We start from the raw sequence: 16,034 nt of genomic DNA on the forward strand, positions 1-16,034 counted from the left end.
GTCTGTCTCCTCCTTCTGAAGGCCCACCTCCTCTATTCTGTGAACATGTGGACCTTTCTGAGCACCTTTCTCTCTCCTCTCTCTGTTCTGTTCTGTTCTGTTGGAGAAACATCTAATTCATGCCCGCCTTCCAGATTGGATACCACATATCTGTAGCCAGACCCTCTCCTCTGAGCTCCAGACAACATATCTAAATGTCCCTGTGGTAACTCCATTCAGCTCCTGCAAAGCCACCCCAAGCTCGAACTCCTGTCCTCTCTATCAGACATTTCGGTTTTACGCAAATCAGTGGCACGCATCATCTGGTCAGAAACCCTGAACCATCCTACGAGCGCCCTGTTCACCATCAAGCCTTTTTGATTTTTTCCTAGATATTTCTTTTATTTTAAAAAAGTTTATTTATCTTGAGAGAGAACACGAGCAGGAGAGGGCAGAGAGAGAGAATCGCAAGCAGGCTCCACACTGTCAGCGAAGAGCCCGACATGGGGCTTGAACCCATAAACTGTGAGATCACGACCTGAGCTGAAATCAAGAGTCAGACACTTAACCAACTGGGCAGGCTCCCCAGTCGTAGATGTTTCTTTTATCCGCCCTCCTCTCCCCATCTCTGCCTCCCCTCCCACCCGGATGTCTCCTCTCTTGCCTCTGCCTCTGCTCTGACCCACCTTCTCCCTTCCCCACTGCCACCCCTGTAATCCGTTCTTTTACCTCATCCCCTGCTTGGAAGCTGCTCCTGATGGGGTCACCTGAGTGGCTCAGTCGGTTAAGCATCTAACTCTCGAATTTGGCTCAGGTCACGGTCACGGGATGGAGCCCCGTGTCAGGCTCCACACTGAGTGAGTAAGGAGCCTGCTTGGGATTCTCTCTCTTCCTCTCCTTCTCCTCTCTCCCTCTCTCTCTCAAAATAAATAAATAAACATGAAAGAAAAAAAAAAAAACCTAAGAAATTGCTTCCTGGTGTTCTTGAGGTAAAAAACTCAAAATCCTGGTCACGGCCAACAAGGTACTGAAGACCTTTGGCCTTGCTTCCTCTCCAGTCTGGCAGTCTCCTCTTGTCCCCTCGCTTCCTGCACTCCAGCCACGGGTACTCCGTTCGGGGCCTCGGTAGGGCAGAGCCCCCTTCCACTGGGGCTTTTCACCTCGGCCCCATCTTCCCCGGGAGGAAATGTTCTGCCTCAGTTCTCCCCACCTACCACCGACGCCTGCCATTCCTGGCTAGTCTCCTGCAGAGACTGTAGGTCTCAGCTCAGACAGCACCAGGAAGACGCCCTCCCTCACAGCAGCCTGGCTGTCCTAGCACAGCCACTCTTCCTTCCCTGTGTCAGCGGGCGCTCGCCAGCACCACTGCGTGATTAAGGTCCCTGCTTCTCCACTCGACCGTCCGCTCCCCAGGACAGAATTTGGGGCGAATTTATTGATCACTGAATCCCGGCACCCAGTACAAGGCCAGCACAGAACAGGCTCTCACTGGGAAAAATCCTCACCAGTGAGGCCCTAGGTTCCCCCTCAGAAAATAACCCAATATTTTCGGTGGCTATATCAGACTCAGAGTCATAATTCTGGACTTTAATTGCAGAAGGCCCCGTGTTATTTTACTTTATTTCATTTCATTTCATTTTGAGAGAGAGAGAGAGAGAGAGAGAGAGTGCGCGCAGGGGAGGGGCTAGAGAGAGAGGGAGAGGGAATCCCAAGCAGGGTCCCAGTTGCCAGTGCACAGCCCAGCGCCGGGGCTCAAACTCAAGAACCGTGAGATCATGACCTGAGACGAAATCAAGAGTCGGACGCTTAACCGACTTAGCCACCCAGGCGCCCCTGCCCCGTGTTATTTTCAGTTGGCAAACAATGCCATCCACAGTGATGGTGTCTGCTCTGTGACAGGTGCTGGGCCACATGGCATCGAGCTATTAAACGCGCAGGGAGGCTGTGAGAGCCACTGGCCCAGTGCTTCCCACCTTCCCTCGGTCCAGGAGCCAGGTCCGGGCATCTTGACTTCTATCACTGGGCTCTGCTGTATCCTCCGAGAGCGTGAGCGCGAGTGTGAACGTGGCCTGACTTGTGTCCGTTCACATTGTCGGGGCTGCGGGCAGCCTGGCGCGTCCTCGTGGCCAAGCAGTGCCTCTCTCTCCTGCATCCCCGGAGGCTCCCTGGCCCAGTCAGCCTCATGTACTGGGTTTGAGAATGACAGCCGGGCACGAGATTCGTCGATGCCGTCAACAAACCCCCTCTAGCATCTGATGCTTTTACTGCGTTCAGAAGTTTCTCTGTATTACCCTGCTTTTCTGTGTGTGTTGCCTACAGCAGCGGAAGGCACTCATCCAGTTAATCACGCTCAGTCTCCAGCTTCCTTTTTAACTCTCTGTCATCACTGATCTCTTGGCACTGAAGTGATCAGAATAAGCCTCCTCTGGTCAGGATCACTCGATGGCGGTATATTTTGCACACCTATTGTTCCACAGATATTTGGCCATTAAAGTCGCTCTAGCTCAGGGTGCCTGGCTGTCTCAGGCGGTAGAGCATGTATGTGACTCTTTTTTTTTTTTTTTTTTTTTTTTAATTTTTTTTTCAACGTTTTTTTTATTTATTTTTGGGACAGAGAGAGACAGAGCATGAACGGGGGAGGGGCAGAGAGAGAAGGAGACACAGAATCGGAAAGAGGCTCCAGGCTCCGAGCTGTCAGCCCAGAGCCTGACGTGGGGCTCGAACTCACGGACCGCGAGATCGTGACCTGGCTGAAGTCGGACGCTTAACCGACTGCGCCACCCAGGCGCCCCGCATGTATGTGACTCTTGATCTCAGGGTTGTAAGTTTGAGCCCCACGTTAGGTGTAGAGATTGCTTAAAAATAAAATCTTTAAACAAAAAAGAAAAGTCGAGGGGTGCCTGGGTGGCTCAGTCGGTTAAGCGTCCAACTTGGGCTCAGTTTGTGACCTCACGGTTCATGGGTTCAAGCCCTACATCAGGCTCTGTGCTGACAGCTCAGAGCCTAGAACCTGCTTCAGATTCTGTGTCTCCGTCTCTCTATGCCCCTCCCACCTGTCTTTTCTCTCTCTCTCTCTCTCTCTCTCAAAAATAAATAAGCATTAAAAAAAAAAAGTCAATGTAGCTCAGGAATCGTCCCCCTCCCCCATTACTTTATTTTTGCACTCAGTATGCTCAGTGCTCTCCTGAATGTATGAATCCCCAGATGGCTCTGGACAGAGACTGGGCTGCTTGTCTGAGTTTTGCAGACAGGAAGGTTAAATACGTTGTTAAATTTGTTGTGGAGACTCTACAGTCAGTAGAGATCAATACTTGATGATTTTTTTCAATCCCTCTTGACTATTTTTTTGACTTATTCCACTTCTGTAAGTTTATATTTTAAATTTTAATTTGGCTTGCCTTATAATAATTAACATTGGTGCCTTTTGCAGCATTTTTAATGAATTGCATCTTGTAAATGTTAAATGTGTATTTTTCTATAAACATCACTGATCACCACTACTCTTTCCTTGTGGACTTAGGGCCTCCCGTGTGGGTTACCTGCGCGTGTCGGGATCCAGGTTCAAGAAGGGCAAACCTCTGCCACATCTTTTGGGAATGTAGGAGCCCAAAGTTTCCAGATATTTTTTTTTAGCAATAACCTTAACGAGATGTGCAGTTACCGTCAAAGAACCTTCGTGGTGAATATGGCAAAATGATCGTGTGCCCTTCCAGTGAACCCCAGGCATCTGACCCTGAACTCTGAGAGTGGCCTTGAGCCTCAGCCCAAGTTTCCGTTCTCCTCCTCAACGTCGGGATTTTCACTCAGAGATGTGTCTCATCGGGGTGCAAGAGGTTGTTGGACTGTGCTGCTGTCGACGGGCTCCATCTTCTCCCCTCTGACTTGCTCTCGTTTTCCTATCTCTCAGGTCGTTTTTGTAGCCATTTTGCTTCACAGTCACCTGGAATGCAGGGAGCCTCTGCTCATCCCCATCCTTTCCTTGTACATGGGCGCCCTTGTGCGCTGCACCACCCTGTGCCTGGGCTACTACAAGAACATCCACGACATCATCCCCGACAGGAGCGGACCGGAGCTGGGGGTACGTCCTTAGAACTCGCCGACACCCCGTCTGTGCCTCCGAGGGCGGACGAGTGCTGCCCCAGCCCTTTGCGAATTGGGGGTATCCGTAGAAGAAGCACATGCTCCAAGCCGTCGAGTGCTAGGTCGTGGCCACAGGGGAGACGGTTGGAGAATGAAGGGCCCCTGGAGATAGAAGAGGTCTTAGAGGTCGCTGTTCAGCCTCCTTAGTTGCATATCAGGGAGACTGAGGCACAGTGAGTCAGGTCAGGGTAAGTAGGTATAGCAGGTTCGGTTTTTCTTACCCTCTATTGTCAAAAGTCAGTCATTCATCAAAATGGAGCTCCAGTGGGGCCATCCAATAGCGCACGGTACTTGTATATTAATCAACAAGTGTTTTAGGACCCGCAGTACCTTTAAACTCATATTTGGGGTCTTCTTAATTTCACAGCAGGGCCCCAGGCTTTGTTTATACTTTCTGTACGGGCCAAACACAGTTGTGCATTCACGTACCTTCTGTGGAGCGAGCAGAGCCTATAGGTACCGTGGAGGGGCCCAGAAACATTTTAAACAGGGTCTCTATCCTCAAGCCACTGTAGCATACCTCGTCTGGTAGCTAAGACCAACACAGAAGCGACACCCAGACGTGGATCCAGGAGAGCACATAGACCTGCAGACGGGACACAAGGGCCACGGAAGCTGAGAGAAAGGAGATAGCGATAAGGTCTGAGACGCTCCTGGATGGAGACAGAGCTTGGCCTGCACCTCCGAAGTTGAGTCGGATAGAAGCAGGGTATGATCTTACACCCGTGGCCCAAGCACTTTTTCATCATCAGTGTCAACAGTATCTGATTTATGTATATGCTCATCTGTTCTACCTTCGTTATCAGGTGTCACCGGGCTGTGCTTCCATCTAGCTGTAAGGTAGATATGCTTGGTTCCCTAAGGGCCCGGAATAAGTCCCTGATCCTGCCTTTGACCACAGGTTACCCCTGTCATGTCAGAACAATAATTACATTGACCACTTCCCTCCATCCGAGAGGGCAGGCCGTCAATAAAACCTGATCTCGTTGTTTCCGTGCCTAGGACAACCACATCAAATTGGTCTTGATGGTAACAATCCATCTCGTAACATTGAGCCACCAGCAAAGGGAAACCAAAGCGGCTGACCTGGTTCCATGATGTAACCCTTCACCTCCGAAGAATCAAAATCATAAAATCACAAAAGCCAGGCTTTAAAGACTGCACACATCTTTACTTTGTAGAATTCTTAACAAACCACATTTTCTTGACCGTGTTCTTATCTTTACGCTTCTGCACATTTACATGACTTCTGTGAGAGCTTCGAGAATAAGAATCTTTGTCGTTGATTTGTACGGTGCCCAAATAATTAGGCGCATTCGCGACCTGACGGGTTACAAAATAAATTACAGTAATTTTTTTATTTCTGAGAGTTACCTCTTACAGACGTGGCTTCTAGCCAGTCCATTTGATGACTTAAACAAAAACTAATTTCCAGCCTGCTTCTCAGGCCATGGAATCGGGGTCTGCCTGAGTTTAGAGCTTCCCTCTTTGGGAAACGGTGATGTGGATCCATCATACTTAAATGTGTGTTTTGATTTCACAGCAGCTTGCCAGCCGTCTGAGTTAATTTCGAGTAAGACTGTACGTTTTGTTTTCATTCAGATTGGCTTGGCTACAGAGGCTTTCCTTATGCCATTTTTTTTTTAAGTACAATGAATTGACACGTGATTGACATCAGAAGGAAAAGCTTTGGCTCTGAAGTGTTTCTCCTGTTCTGCTTCTAGAGCCTAGTGACCCTTTCTCTCCATTTCTTGACACAGGGGGATGCAACGATAAGGAAGATGCTAAGCTTCTGGTGGCCCCTGGCTCTCATCTTGGCTACACAGAGAATCAGTAGACCGATCGTCAACCTCTTTGTTTCCCGGGACCTTGGTGGAAGTTCTGCAGCGACAGAGGTAGGGCACTTTCTGGGGATGGGGGGCCAGGGCGGGGAGGGGGAGGCTTGTAGTCACCTCGTGAAGAGTGGGGGCGGGAAGGTGGATGCAAGCTTGTTTCTGATCCCTCTTGAGAGCTTCAGTAATCCTGTGGTATTAAATTATGTGACACATTCACACTCAGAAGCCATGAGGGTCTTACAATCATATCATTCCTTCCTTATTTATGAGTATGGAAGGAGACAGCTCCTTCATCGTTCTCATTGGCCATTTGAGAAAACAGAGGCGAGGACACAAAACTAGCAAGAAGCTGGGCTGGCCTCAGAATCCAGATTTTCCGCCTCCCGCCCAATGGCCTTTCCGTTTTTCCGTGGAGTCGGCATGATGCTGCTTCACTGTGGTTGCCGAAGACCAGAGACTATGCCGGGCACGGCAACGAAAACGCCCAGACTGTGAGGGCCGGTGCCTCCATCGTGACCCCGGCGTCTCTCGCCTGTTCATGCTCTGCCTTCCTACACATATGGCCCAGCGGTCACGGCCCTGCGTGCTCTGTGGCAGTCTGCCCTCCTCCGAATGAAGACCTCCCTCATCTACTCACTCACAACTCAAGAAATTTATCTGGAAACTGGCAGCTGCTCCAAAAAAAAAAAAAAAAAAAAAAAAGAGTTGAATCATTTTTTCCATCTCTCAAGGATGGGATGACCAAATAGAGCTACTTCGTTCCTTCCCTCCTCTGCTGCCTTCTGGAGAATCGATTCCGTCTCCGGAAGCACTGGTCCTTCAGGAGGGCTGGTGGCTGCCCGTGAGGGCCTTCTGGTTTTGCTCGTTGCCCTTGAATGTGTTCTCGGCATGTCTCCAGCCCGGGGTCTCGTGCCAGTTTCCATGTCCTGGGAAGCAGCTCGTGTTGGCTTAGGAAGGGAAGCACATAAATCCCAAGCAGGACACCTTCTCCTGCCTCAGTTTGTTCCTGGATTTTGTGTTTTGGATCGTGAAGGTCATCATCTTGGGTGGCTCCTGTAACCCAGCAGCTTTTTCAGTTAACGACTTCAGTTTTAGTCGCACAGGAAAAGAAAGTACGTGACCCCCGTCACTCCTGTGCCAGAACTCCATCATCCCCTTGAAAAAAAAAAAAAAATAAGGCAAGTGATGTATTGGAGCCGTTTCTGTAGTGACCTCCATGACCTAGAGGCCCAGCACAGAGGGTACAGGACCCACGTCGATTGACCATCTGCTATGTGAGGGCACTTTATGCACATTGAGTTGACCCCCCGCAGCCCTGTGTCATGGATGCCGTTATTCCCACGGTTCTGCTAGAGGAACAGACAGGGGGTCTGAGTGGGTCCACACTTCACGCCGCTGGTAGGTGACCAAGTGGAGGTTTGACTCGGGTCTACCACTCTACCCTCACAGCGGTTTCTTCACCCAGCTGGGGACTCGCTTCATGTTCCAGGCATCAATGTTATGTTCATTAAAATAGATGAAGGCTGAACTTCTCTTTTACTAGCCAGCTAGAGCTGAACTCGCCAACACGTGGGGTTCAATGCTTTGTTTTCATACCCCTTCCTTTTCATTCACATAGGAAGAGAAAGCCTCATTTCCACGGAGGAACATGTTTGGTTTCCTGTAAGAAATATTTACTTAGTCTTCTTAAGTTAAACATCAAAATCAGGCTATCCTGGCTGGACAGATTAAAAGTGAGTTGAGTTGGAAGGAGAGGGCCACAGAGCCACCGCTGGCCACAGCCAGGCCACCTGCAGGAGGAACAAGATGGAGGCATAGAGGCGGACCCTGAGCGAAGACTACCCAGAGAGCAGAGCAGGCTCAAAATCGCATGTTGAGACTCCAGAACTGGGCTAGCCTGGAGGGTTCCATTCGGCTCAATGGAAAGAGCAAAGATCCTTGGTCTGGTGGGCCTGGGTTCAAACTGTAGCTTGTCCAGCCCACAACCCAGAGCTGTTTCTCTTTGGATTCGTGTAAAGAAGATGCATCCTCCTGGTCTCCATGCACTACCTGGGCTCCTGTACCCCCACTCCCATCCATGGTCACAGTGGACCACCTGCCCCTTCCCCGCTTCCCCCGGGGCTGTCCTGTGGCTGGCCAATGCTTGTCACCCAGTGTGGGGTTATCTGTCTGTGGCGGCCACCCCAGAGACGGCTCGTGCTGCCACGGGGCAAACAGCAGCTACTGGAAATTCTCTCGGGGATGTGGGCGCTAATTCTGCTGGCTTTTCCTCTTGTAGGCGGTGGCAATTTTGACAGCCACATACCCTGTGGGTCACATGCCATATGGATGGCTGACGGAAATCCGTGCCGTCTACCCTGCTTTTGACAAGGTGAGAACCCGTGCGGCGTGGTGCCTAAAACACACTCTTTAAAACTAGCTTTTGATGGACAGGCATCTCTGATGAGGAACACTTTGATATTTCCCCGTCTCACCTCCCTCTGTAAGGTTACCGTGGCGTCGAGGGGGTCAAACGTAATTGTGAAACAGTTCCCTCAGGAAATAACAGAGGCTATCCGGCTTACCCTGATGCCAGTTCTCCAATGCCCTCCGAACCGTATCTGCTCTTAGGTGGTTCCTGTTGAGGTATCATTAATTTTTTTGCGAAGGGAAAATGGACTCTCAAGAAAATTGAATACATTGGATTTTGCCTCTGTCTTTTGTTTATTAAATAAAACTAAGACTTTACTGACCTCAGAGCAGATGTGAAGGAACAGACAGGGTGGTGCGCTTGAGCTCCTAGGCTTATGGAGCTCGTTCAACACTTGGGACCATGCGCGCTGAAGTTGTCCACACGGCCGACCTGGGTCCGGGTTGGTTTGGATGCAGCAGACTTTCCAGCTGAAAGCCTCTATGAACAACAGCTCTGCCCCCTCCGCGGCTGCTGGCACCCCCTAGGGAGGCACATAACCCTTCAGACTTGCAGCCTGTGGCTGGGGGGGGACTGTCCTACCAATCATTTAATTCGTGTCTATTTCATTAAAGCTTAGTTATTTGAACCTATAGACTTTTACAGCAAAACATACCCCCCCCAAAAGATAGTATACGATGTTTTAAAATGAAAAATGGGGAAAGAGGCGCACAACCTGACGTGTACTTTTAATAGCAGCTATTTTGCCTTGAACTTCTCCAGGACAAGCTCAGAGCCACGGCCGATACCGCTTTATCTTCCCCCAGCAAGAGTCCTGGGATGTGAGGAGAGGAGGCCTCTTGGCCAGGGGCCCCAGCACATCAGCTCTGGCAGCACAGGCAGTCTGGGCTCTGACTAGCTAAAGCTGGCCTCCCTCCTCCCCTCACCCCAGCCCCCCGCTCCCAGGCTCGCATGAACATGGGAAATCCTGGGAGGCCACGCGAGCAAGGCCCAGCCACAGGCTGTATACGCTTAGCTCTTTCTTTCACACAGCCTCCGGATTCTCAAATGTTTAGTTGTTTGTGGGCTTCTAGAAAAGAGCAGTACCTGTGGAGTGGGGCCCCAGAAAGGTTTCCTGTCCAGCTTGCCTCCCTGACCCAGGGCACACCCCCCCCCCCCCCCCAGGCATCTCTGAGTGGGGATGAGCCAGGGGCGGAGACTCAAGTCTGGAAAGACAGTATCTGCTGTGGGTCCACCTTCTTCTCTGTGGTCTACGAGCAGACTCGTGCAAACACACACACACACACACACACACACACACACACCCCTCTGTCACATGTCCCCATCCACGGCATCCTTCCACCCTGTACATCCCCCATGGTGTCACCTGCCTCTGTTCCCAGCCCCATACTCACCCGTGAATGGCAGCTCACTTCAGGGATGCCCACCATGCAGCCTAACAAGACAGGGCGGTGGTGCTGCCCGGATCTCTTCACTGGGTGTGGAACCTCCCCAGTGGACTACGAGCTGGACCCGCTCCCCGTTTCACACATCAGCATCTCGCAACATCAGGAAGCAGCGCAGCTCCTAAAAATGCTCTGAGAGCAAACTTGAGGCACGAGTGGCTTGCGGGAGATTTTCCTCCTTGTAATTCTTGTGTGAGTGAGTTTAATCCAATCTATTGATAGAAATTGTCATCTTCGTTTTAAGTCACGTGCCCAGAGAAGTAAATCCCAGGGGCGCCTGGGTGCCTCAGTTGGTTAGTGTCCGACTCTTGGTTTCTGCCCAGGTCGTGATCTCACAGTTTCACGAGTTCAAGCCCTGCATCAGGCGCTGTGCTGACACCAAGGAGCCTGCTTGGGATTCCCTCTCTCTCTCTGTCTCTCTCTGCCCCTTCTCCACTTGCACTGTCTCTGTCTCTCTCAAAATAAATAAATAAACTTAAAAAAAAAAAAACAACAACAAGAGCTAAAAAAATAAAAAAAGAAGTAAATCCTAGAAAACCAAAACGCATAGAAGTCTTCTTGCTAAATTTCTAGCTCTTGGAGACCAAGATTATGTAAGAAAACGTGATGAGAACAGGAAGCACTGAAGAGTCAGAGCCTCCGGGCTGGGGGAGGAAGTCTCATCTGGAATTTTTTTTTTGGCTACCTCGAAATAATAAAACTTAACAATGTAACACGATACAGTTTCAGCAGGCGCATCCAAGAAAAACTCGGTTTCGTTCGCGATCACAGAGGTTAGGTGCTACGAAAAAATCCCTTGAACGAGCGTGTACCTCCAGCCAGCAACTGGCGTGGCTCAGAACCCTTGTGGGGCCTCGCTCATTGTTCCAGGCATGGCAGGGAGGTCCTCTAAGCCATTCGCGTGAATGCCGTCTGTTTGCCCAAATCTGAGACCCCTCTGTGTGGACTTGCAGAATTTGCTGCGTTGACAATTGAGATCCTTAGCCTCTTTGTGGGCTCCGGCCTAAGAGATCTAACATTTCTTGCATAACTTCTGGTGGCTCTCACTAAATAGCAGCAACGGAGAGCGTTTTCCACTCGAGCGGAATCTCTCCGATGTTCAGTTCTCACCCGCGAAGGGCTATGTTGCTCAGCAGATGGGGCAAACAAAACGAAACACGGACGCCAACCTAATGGTCCCTGCTGGTGTGTTCGTTCCAACCACGCTGGCGGAACGAACTGCGGGCGTAGAAACCAAAGCGCACGCGAAGGCTCTGCGCCACGCTGCTGTCCCCCACGGGCGACGTGGCGCTCCCGGGTTGGTTTCCTGACTCTCTGTGGCGCGCCCACTCGGGCCCCTCTCTCGCAAATCCCCGGGGCGGGGGGGGGGGGATGGAGAGACTTGCACTCTGCCGCCGCGGCAAACTCTGTTGTTCAGAAAAGCGGATCCACTTTAGAGGCTGGGATGACGCAGGCTCAAGCAGAGGTTTGTGCTGGCGGCACGGCACGTGCAGGGGGAAGGGACCGGGGAGACTGCCTGAGCTCCCAAAGTAAAGGAACCGTCAGAAGCTCTTTTCCCAGTAGAACCCGTATCCGCTCTGCTTCTGCGTCTTTCATCCAGTGGGACGCGAGCCAGCAGCCCCGGTTTGCTTCTGTTGGTCGCCCCTGGGACTAACTGGATCCCTTGTGGAGGCCGGGGGGTCTTTTTCTCCGCTGGTGTTCGTGATGAGGGGCCAGGCGCCAGCTTGATCGGGTGTTAGGCCTGCTTAGCAGTGGCGCTGGGATGGTCTGAGCAAGCCTCAGGACGGGTGAGAGGACATTTGGGCCGTCCGCACTGGTTGCTTAAAACCCAGTGTGGCGGCGGTGAGCACCTTCTCCGCAAGAAAGACTGTGCTGAGGGGCAGGAGTCAAGGGGAAGAGTGAGGTGCCCAGTTCTGTGCCCGCAACCGGCGTGCACCTTGCACACGTGCCCCCCTGCAGCGTACCCACCTCCAGAGAGCTCTGGGCTCGCCTGCTTTCCAGGAAGTGGGGCCCCGGGGCACTTCGGGCTATAAGATCAGAGAGGCTTCACGAAGCAGACGGGCTGTGCCCGTGATGTGCCCCGAAGAGGGTAGCTTTGAAATTCAGAAGATCCAAAGAGGCGAGGAGGAACAGAAGCACAGAAACATGAAAACACCAAGTGGGATAGGGGAAGAGGAAGAGGTTGTGTCTGGAATACAAGTGGAGGAGTCTGGGTCAGGGCAGGCAGGGCCGAGAATGCCCGCTGGTGGGGAGGACAGGGCCCCGAAGGTCACCGAGCTGGGCTGTAGCTTCGAGGAGGTGCCAGGTGGCCAGGAGGGGCCACCCGGGCCGGGGCCCTGGACTAGGCTGAGTGGGTGGCCAGCGCCCAGGGAACACACGCTCAGGAGACACTGCCCAGAGTTCCGTCCAGAACCCCCTCCGGTTCACGTTCAAGTCCAGAAACCTGACAGCTGTCTAAGAGAGAAAGTGACAGCCGTCCTCCCAGCTGTCAGGTGACACCCGTACTTCAGACACATCCAATAAAACCAAAACAAGATGCTCTTCAAGATGCACGTGTGGTCAGGATAACCACTGTCCCTTTCTTTCGCCCTAGAATAACCCCAGCAATAAACTGGTGAGCACCAGCAACACGGTGACGGCCGCCCACATCAAGAAGTTCACGTTCGTCTGCATGGCCTTGTCACTCACGGTAAGGAGAGAGACCGACACCCACCCCATCCCACCCCCCCCCCCCCCCCGTTGTTGTTTGTGGAAAGGGGAAATGGCCGTTTTAAAGGGAGACGCCTTGTATTCCATACTGTGATGTTATACGGAATTAAATAACAGCCTCTTTAAAACGTTGTTGTCCCCAAGTATGAACAGCAGTTATATAGGAAGGTCATTGAATACAGGAAGAAAGGGTAGACTTCTGGCATTTCCAGAGACTTCTAAACATGCTGAAGAAGGGCAGACTTTGCCTTTCGTTTTAATAATACTCTTGTCTTCCTGAGTAACTGCTGGCCCATTTTTAAACATCCGGAGTCAACTGTATAAACATCCCTGTCCCTCTTCCAAATCTCGTTGGTGTTATTTCAGTTACCCCCGTAAAAGATCCCTTGCTGATTATGCTTATACCGCTGCTGTGTCCTATCTATTTACTCATCATTCGACGCGTACTTATCAAGCACCTACGAGGTCCCAAGCCCGGTGCCGTTTTCGAGGATACAGCTGTGGACAAGCGCGGATGACAGCACGCACCGTGCACAGCCTAAATAAGCAACGTACATCCTTCCTATATCAACCGCCATGCAATTTAAGTGTAGAAGATACTGTTCAAAAAACGTGGATATACATGCTCTATAACCCTAAACACATGGTATATAATTTAAGATAGTTTGTAGTAGCAAAAAAAAAAGAAAAAAGAAAAGAAAAGAAAAAAAAAACATAACCAAACTTCCATTGTGGACTGTGCCCTTTGAGTTCTAAAGAGGGAGATGAGAAGGAGGTAAAAAGAAATGCGGGGCTTTTGAACTTAGTTCAGTTTTTCTTGTTTGTTGTGGTGACTACACATTTCCTATTAAGTCCTGTAGAAAGTCTCCATGTATAAAGTACAATATAAGTATGTTCCAGAAATGCCGGGGGCACGCAGCTCTTACCATCAGTGACTGAGGATGAGGACCTAAGGCAGAAGGGTTGGTTGCCCTGACGAGAGGCACACTGTAACTTTAGCCCTTCTAACTGTTATCAAAGGGATTATTGGGCTTGCTGAACCCTGGGAGTGGTCCTTAAACTCAAGCCCTACACGTGTTTTAAACCTTCGACGGAGGGGCTCCTGGGTGGCTCAGTTGGTTAAGCGTCCAATGGGCTCAGGTCATGATCTCGAGGTCCGTGAGCTCGAGCCCCGTGTCGGGGTCTGTGCTGACAGCTCAGAGCCTGGAGCCTGCTTCTGCTTCTGTGTCCCCCTCTCTCTCTGCCCCTCCCCTGCTCATGTTCATGTTCTCTCTCTGTCTCTCTCTCTCGCTCTCTCTCTCAAAAACTAATAAACATTAAAAAAAAATTGAAACCTTCAATGGAGGGGCACCCAGGTGGGTGGCTCAGTCAGCTAAGCGTCCTCCTCCTGATTTCAGCTCAGGTCATGATCTCAAGGTTCGCGAGTCTCACATAGGGCTTTGTGCTGAAGTGCAGAGCCCGCTTGAGATTCTCCTCTCCCTCTCTATCTGTGTCTCTCTTTCTCTCAAGGTAAATAAATAAACTTAAAAAAAAAAGATTCTTTAAGGAAAACCTTCAATGGATATTTTTGCAAAGCCCACCGTTTAATATTTGATCCGTTGATCCAACACTTGAATAGATCATAACAAGGGCAACACGAGACAAATAGCCTGTCCCATCCATCACACATCATGACCTTGTGTCCTCAACCGCCCCTTGACCCCAACCTGCCCCTCCCACCAGTTCATCCCTCATGAAAGTGGGGGGGGGGGGGGAGTAGGGGTGTTGGAAACATAGCCCAGTGCCACCTCACCGAGGAAGAATGTCTGTCTGATAGCATGCCTGCTTAGTCAGGACAGGTTACCCCAGGCAACCCTGCTCTCCTATTCGCGTTATTTCTCTATGGTGTGCAGATTTTTCCATAGTTCCCTAAAATATTAGGAAAACAGTGAGCAACCTTGAAACTGTTTAAAAGAGTATTTTAGAAAAAGCAGAGGGAAGGTTTCTGTTCCAGGAACAGACCTCAGCTTTTGGAGACTATGTGAAATGATTGGAAGTCAAAAGTTGAGTCGAGTCGGATGCCAGGTGCTATGACTTGGACCTCATCCCTCCCTGAAAGCTAGAAGCTCTGGGTTGTCACTGGTTCTGCAGTCCAGAGTGTGCTCTCCTCTGTCGCCTGTCACTCCATTTAAACATCTCCCCCCAGGTACAGTTGAGCCCGACGGAGAACTTTGCCCGACCGGACTTAAGGTTGTTCCTTCTCTCCTTCGGTGCACGAGCAGTAACCTGCACCTCTAAGTCAAGTGCAACGGGTTTATTTTGACATGGTAATGATCTAGAAAAATGCTTTGATTGCCCATGTAAAGGCTTTTTTTTTTTTTTTTTCCAGTTTAATTATTCCAATCCTATCCTCTGTAACTGGAAGTATGTCAGGGTAGATTTTCACGGAAATTCGAAGCCCTTCGTTGGGAAGAAACTTGGAGATGAGCTAATCAAAACCCTTAATTTCTTAGAAAAGGAAATGACTCAGAGAGGATAAGTGACTTGCCCGAGCACCTGTAATAGAACCAGCTAGAAGCCAGCCTTCCTAGCCCACTCTCCAAACCCTGCTGGGTCCAGCGAGTAGGAACAGCTGTCTGGCCCAGAGGCTCCAGACGTGGGCGCCATGCTTGAAACGGTGGTTTCTTCCACACGAAAAACAGTAGTATTTGAGTTTGCAGCTAATCAAGCGTCTCATACGTTATCCTTACAACGGTGCAGTCGGCCCAACATCTTGGCCACGGGAATTGTCTTTAAAAGACATGGGGGACAAGTAAACAATTTTTTTAAGTTGAAGTATAATCGGCACACAGCGTTACGTTAGTTTCAATTACAGGGTTTTGGTTTTGGTTTTTCTTTCCTAAATGTTAAGCTGTGGCTACAACGTATACGTTCCTTTCTGTAGCACTTTCCGTATTCAGTCTTTGTATCTGTTGCTCCCTGTTGGCTCTGAAGTGCCCAAGGCAGGGTCTGTGACTTAGCCACCTTCTGTCCTCAGGCCCGAGTATCCTATCAGGCACCGAAGGGGCACCATGAACCGTTAATAAATACATCTGTCGATTAAGACTTAACCGTGAGTCAGAAGGGTACTGATAGCACTCATCCCTGGTGGGCGAGAGTCTCTTATTTATACTCAATTTACCCAACTTTTACCTTTTTTAATTTTTATTTATTTATTTTGAGAGAGAAAGAGAGCACAAGGGGGTAGCGGTGGGGGGAGAGAGTCCCAAGGAGGCTCCGCACTGTCCACACAGAGCCTGATGCGGGGCTCGATCCCAACCAACTGTGAGATCATGACCTGGGCTGAAATCCAGAGTCAGAAGCTTAACCAACAGAGCCACCCAGGCGCCCTGAGTTTATGCAACTTCTAAAGCTTTCGTAAGAGGCCCTTTACTCTCGAGTCTGGTTTGGTTTTGTTTTTATCATTTTTTTTAATTTTTTTCTTTAATGTTTATTTATTTTTGACAGAGAGAGAGAGACAGAGCATGAGTGGGGGAG

General features: G+C 50.3%; 1 protein-coding gene across 1 annotated transcript in view; it reads left to right on the forward strand.

Moving 5' to 3' along the window:
- ANKH (ANKH inorganic pyrophosphate transport regulator) overlaps positions 1–16,034 on the forward strand; it is a 136,824-nt gene that overhangs the window by 94,666 nt on the left and 26,124 nt on the right. Inside the window, exons 5-8 of the mRNA XM_042952958.1 lie at positions 3,887–4,057; positions 5,880–6,014; positions 8,233–8,325; positions 12,403–12,498. Of these exons, the coding sequence (XP_042808892.1) occupies positions 3,887–4,057; positions 5,880–6,014; positions 8,233–8,325; positions 12,403–12,498 (495 nt within the window). The remainder of the gene's footprint in view (positions 1–3,886; positions 4,058–5,879; positions 6,015–8,232; positions 8,326–12,402; positions 12,499–16,034) is intronic.

The sequence above is a fragment of the Panthera leo genome, chromosome A1 (assembly GCF_018350215.1).
Source record: "Panthera leo isolate Ple1 chromosome A1, P.leo_Ple1_pat1.1, whole genome shotgun sequence".
Classification (NCBI taxonomy): domain Eukaryota; kingdom Metazoa; phylum Chordata; class Mammalia; order Carnivora; family Felidae; genus Panthera; species Panthera leo.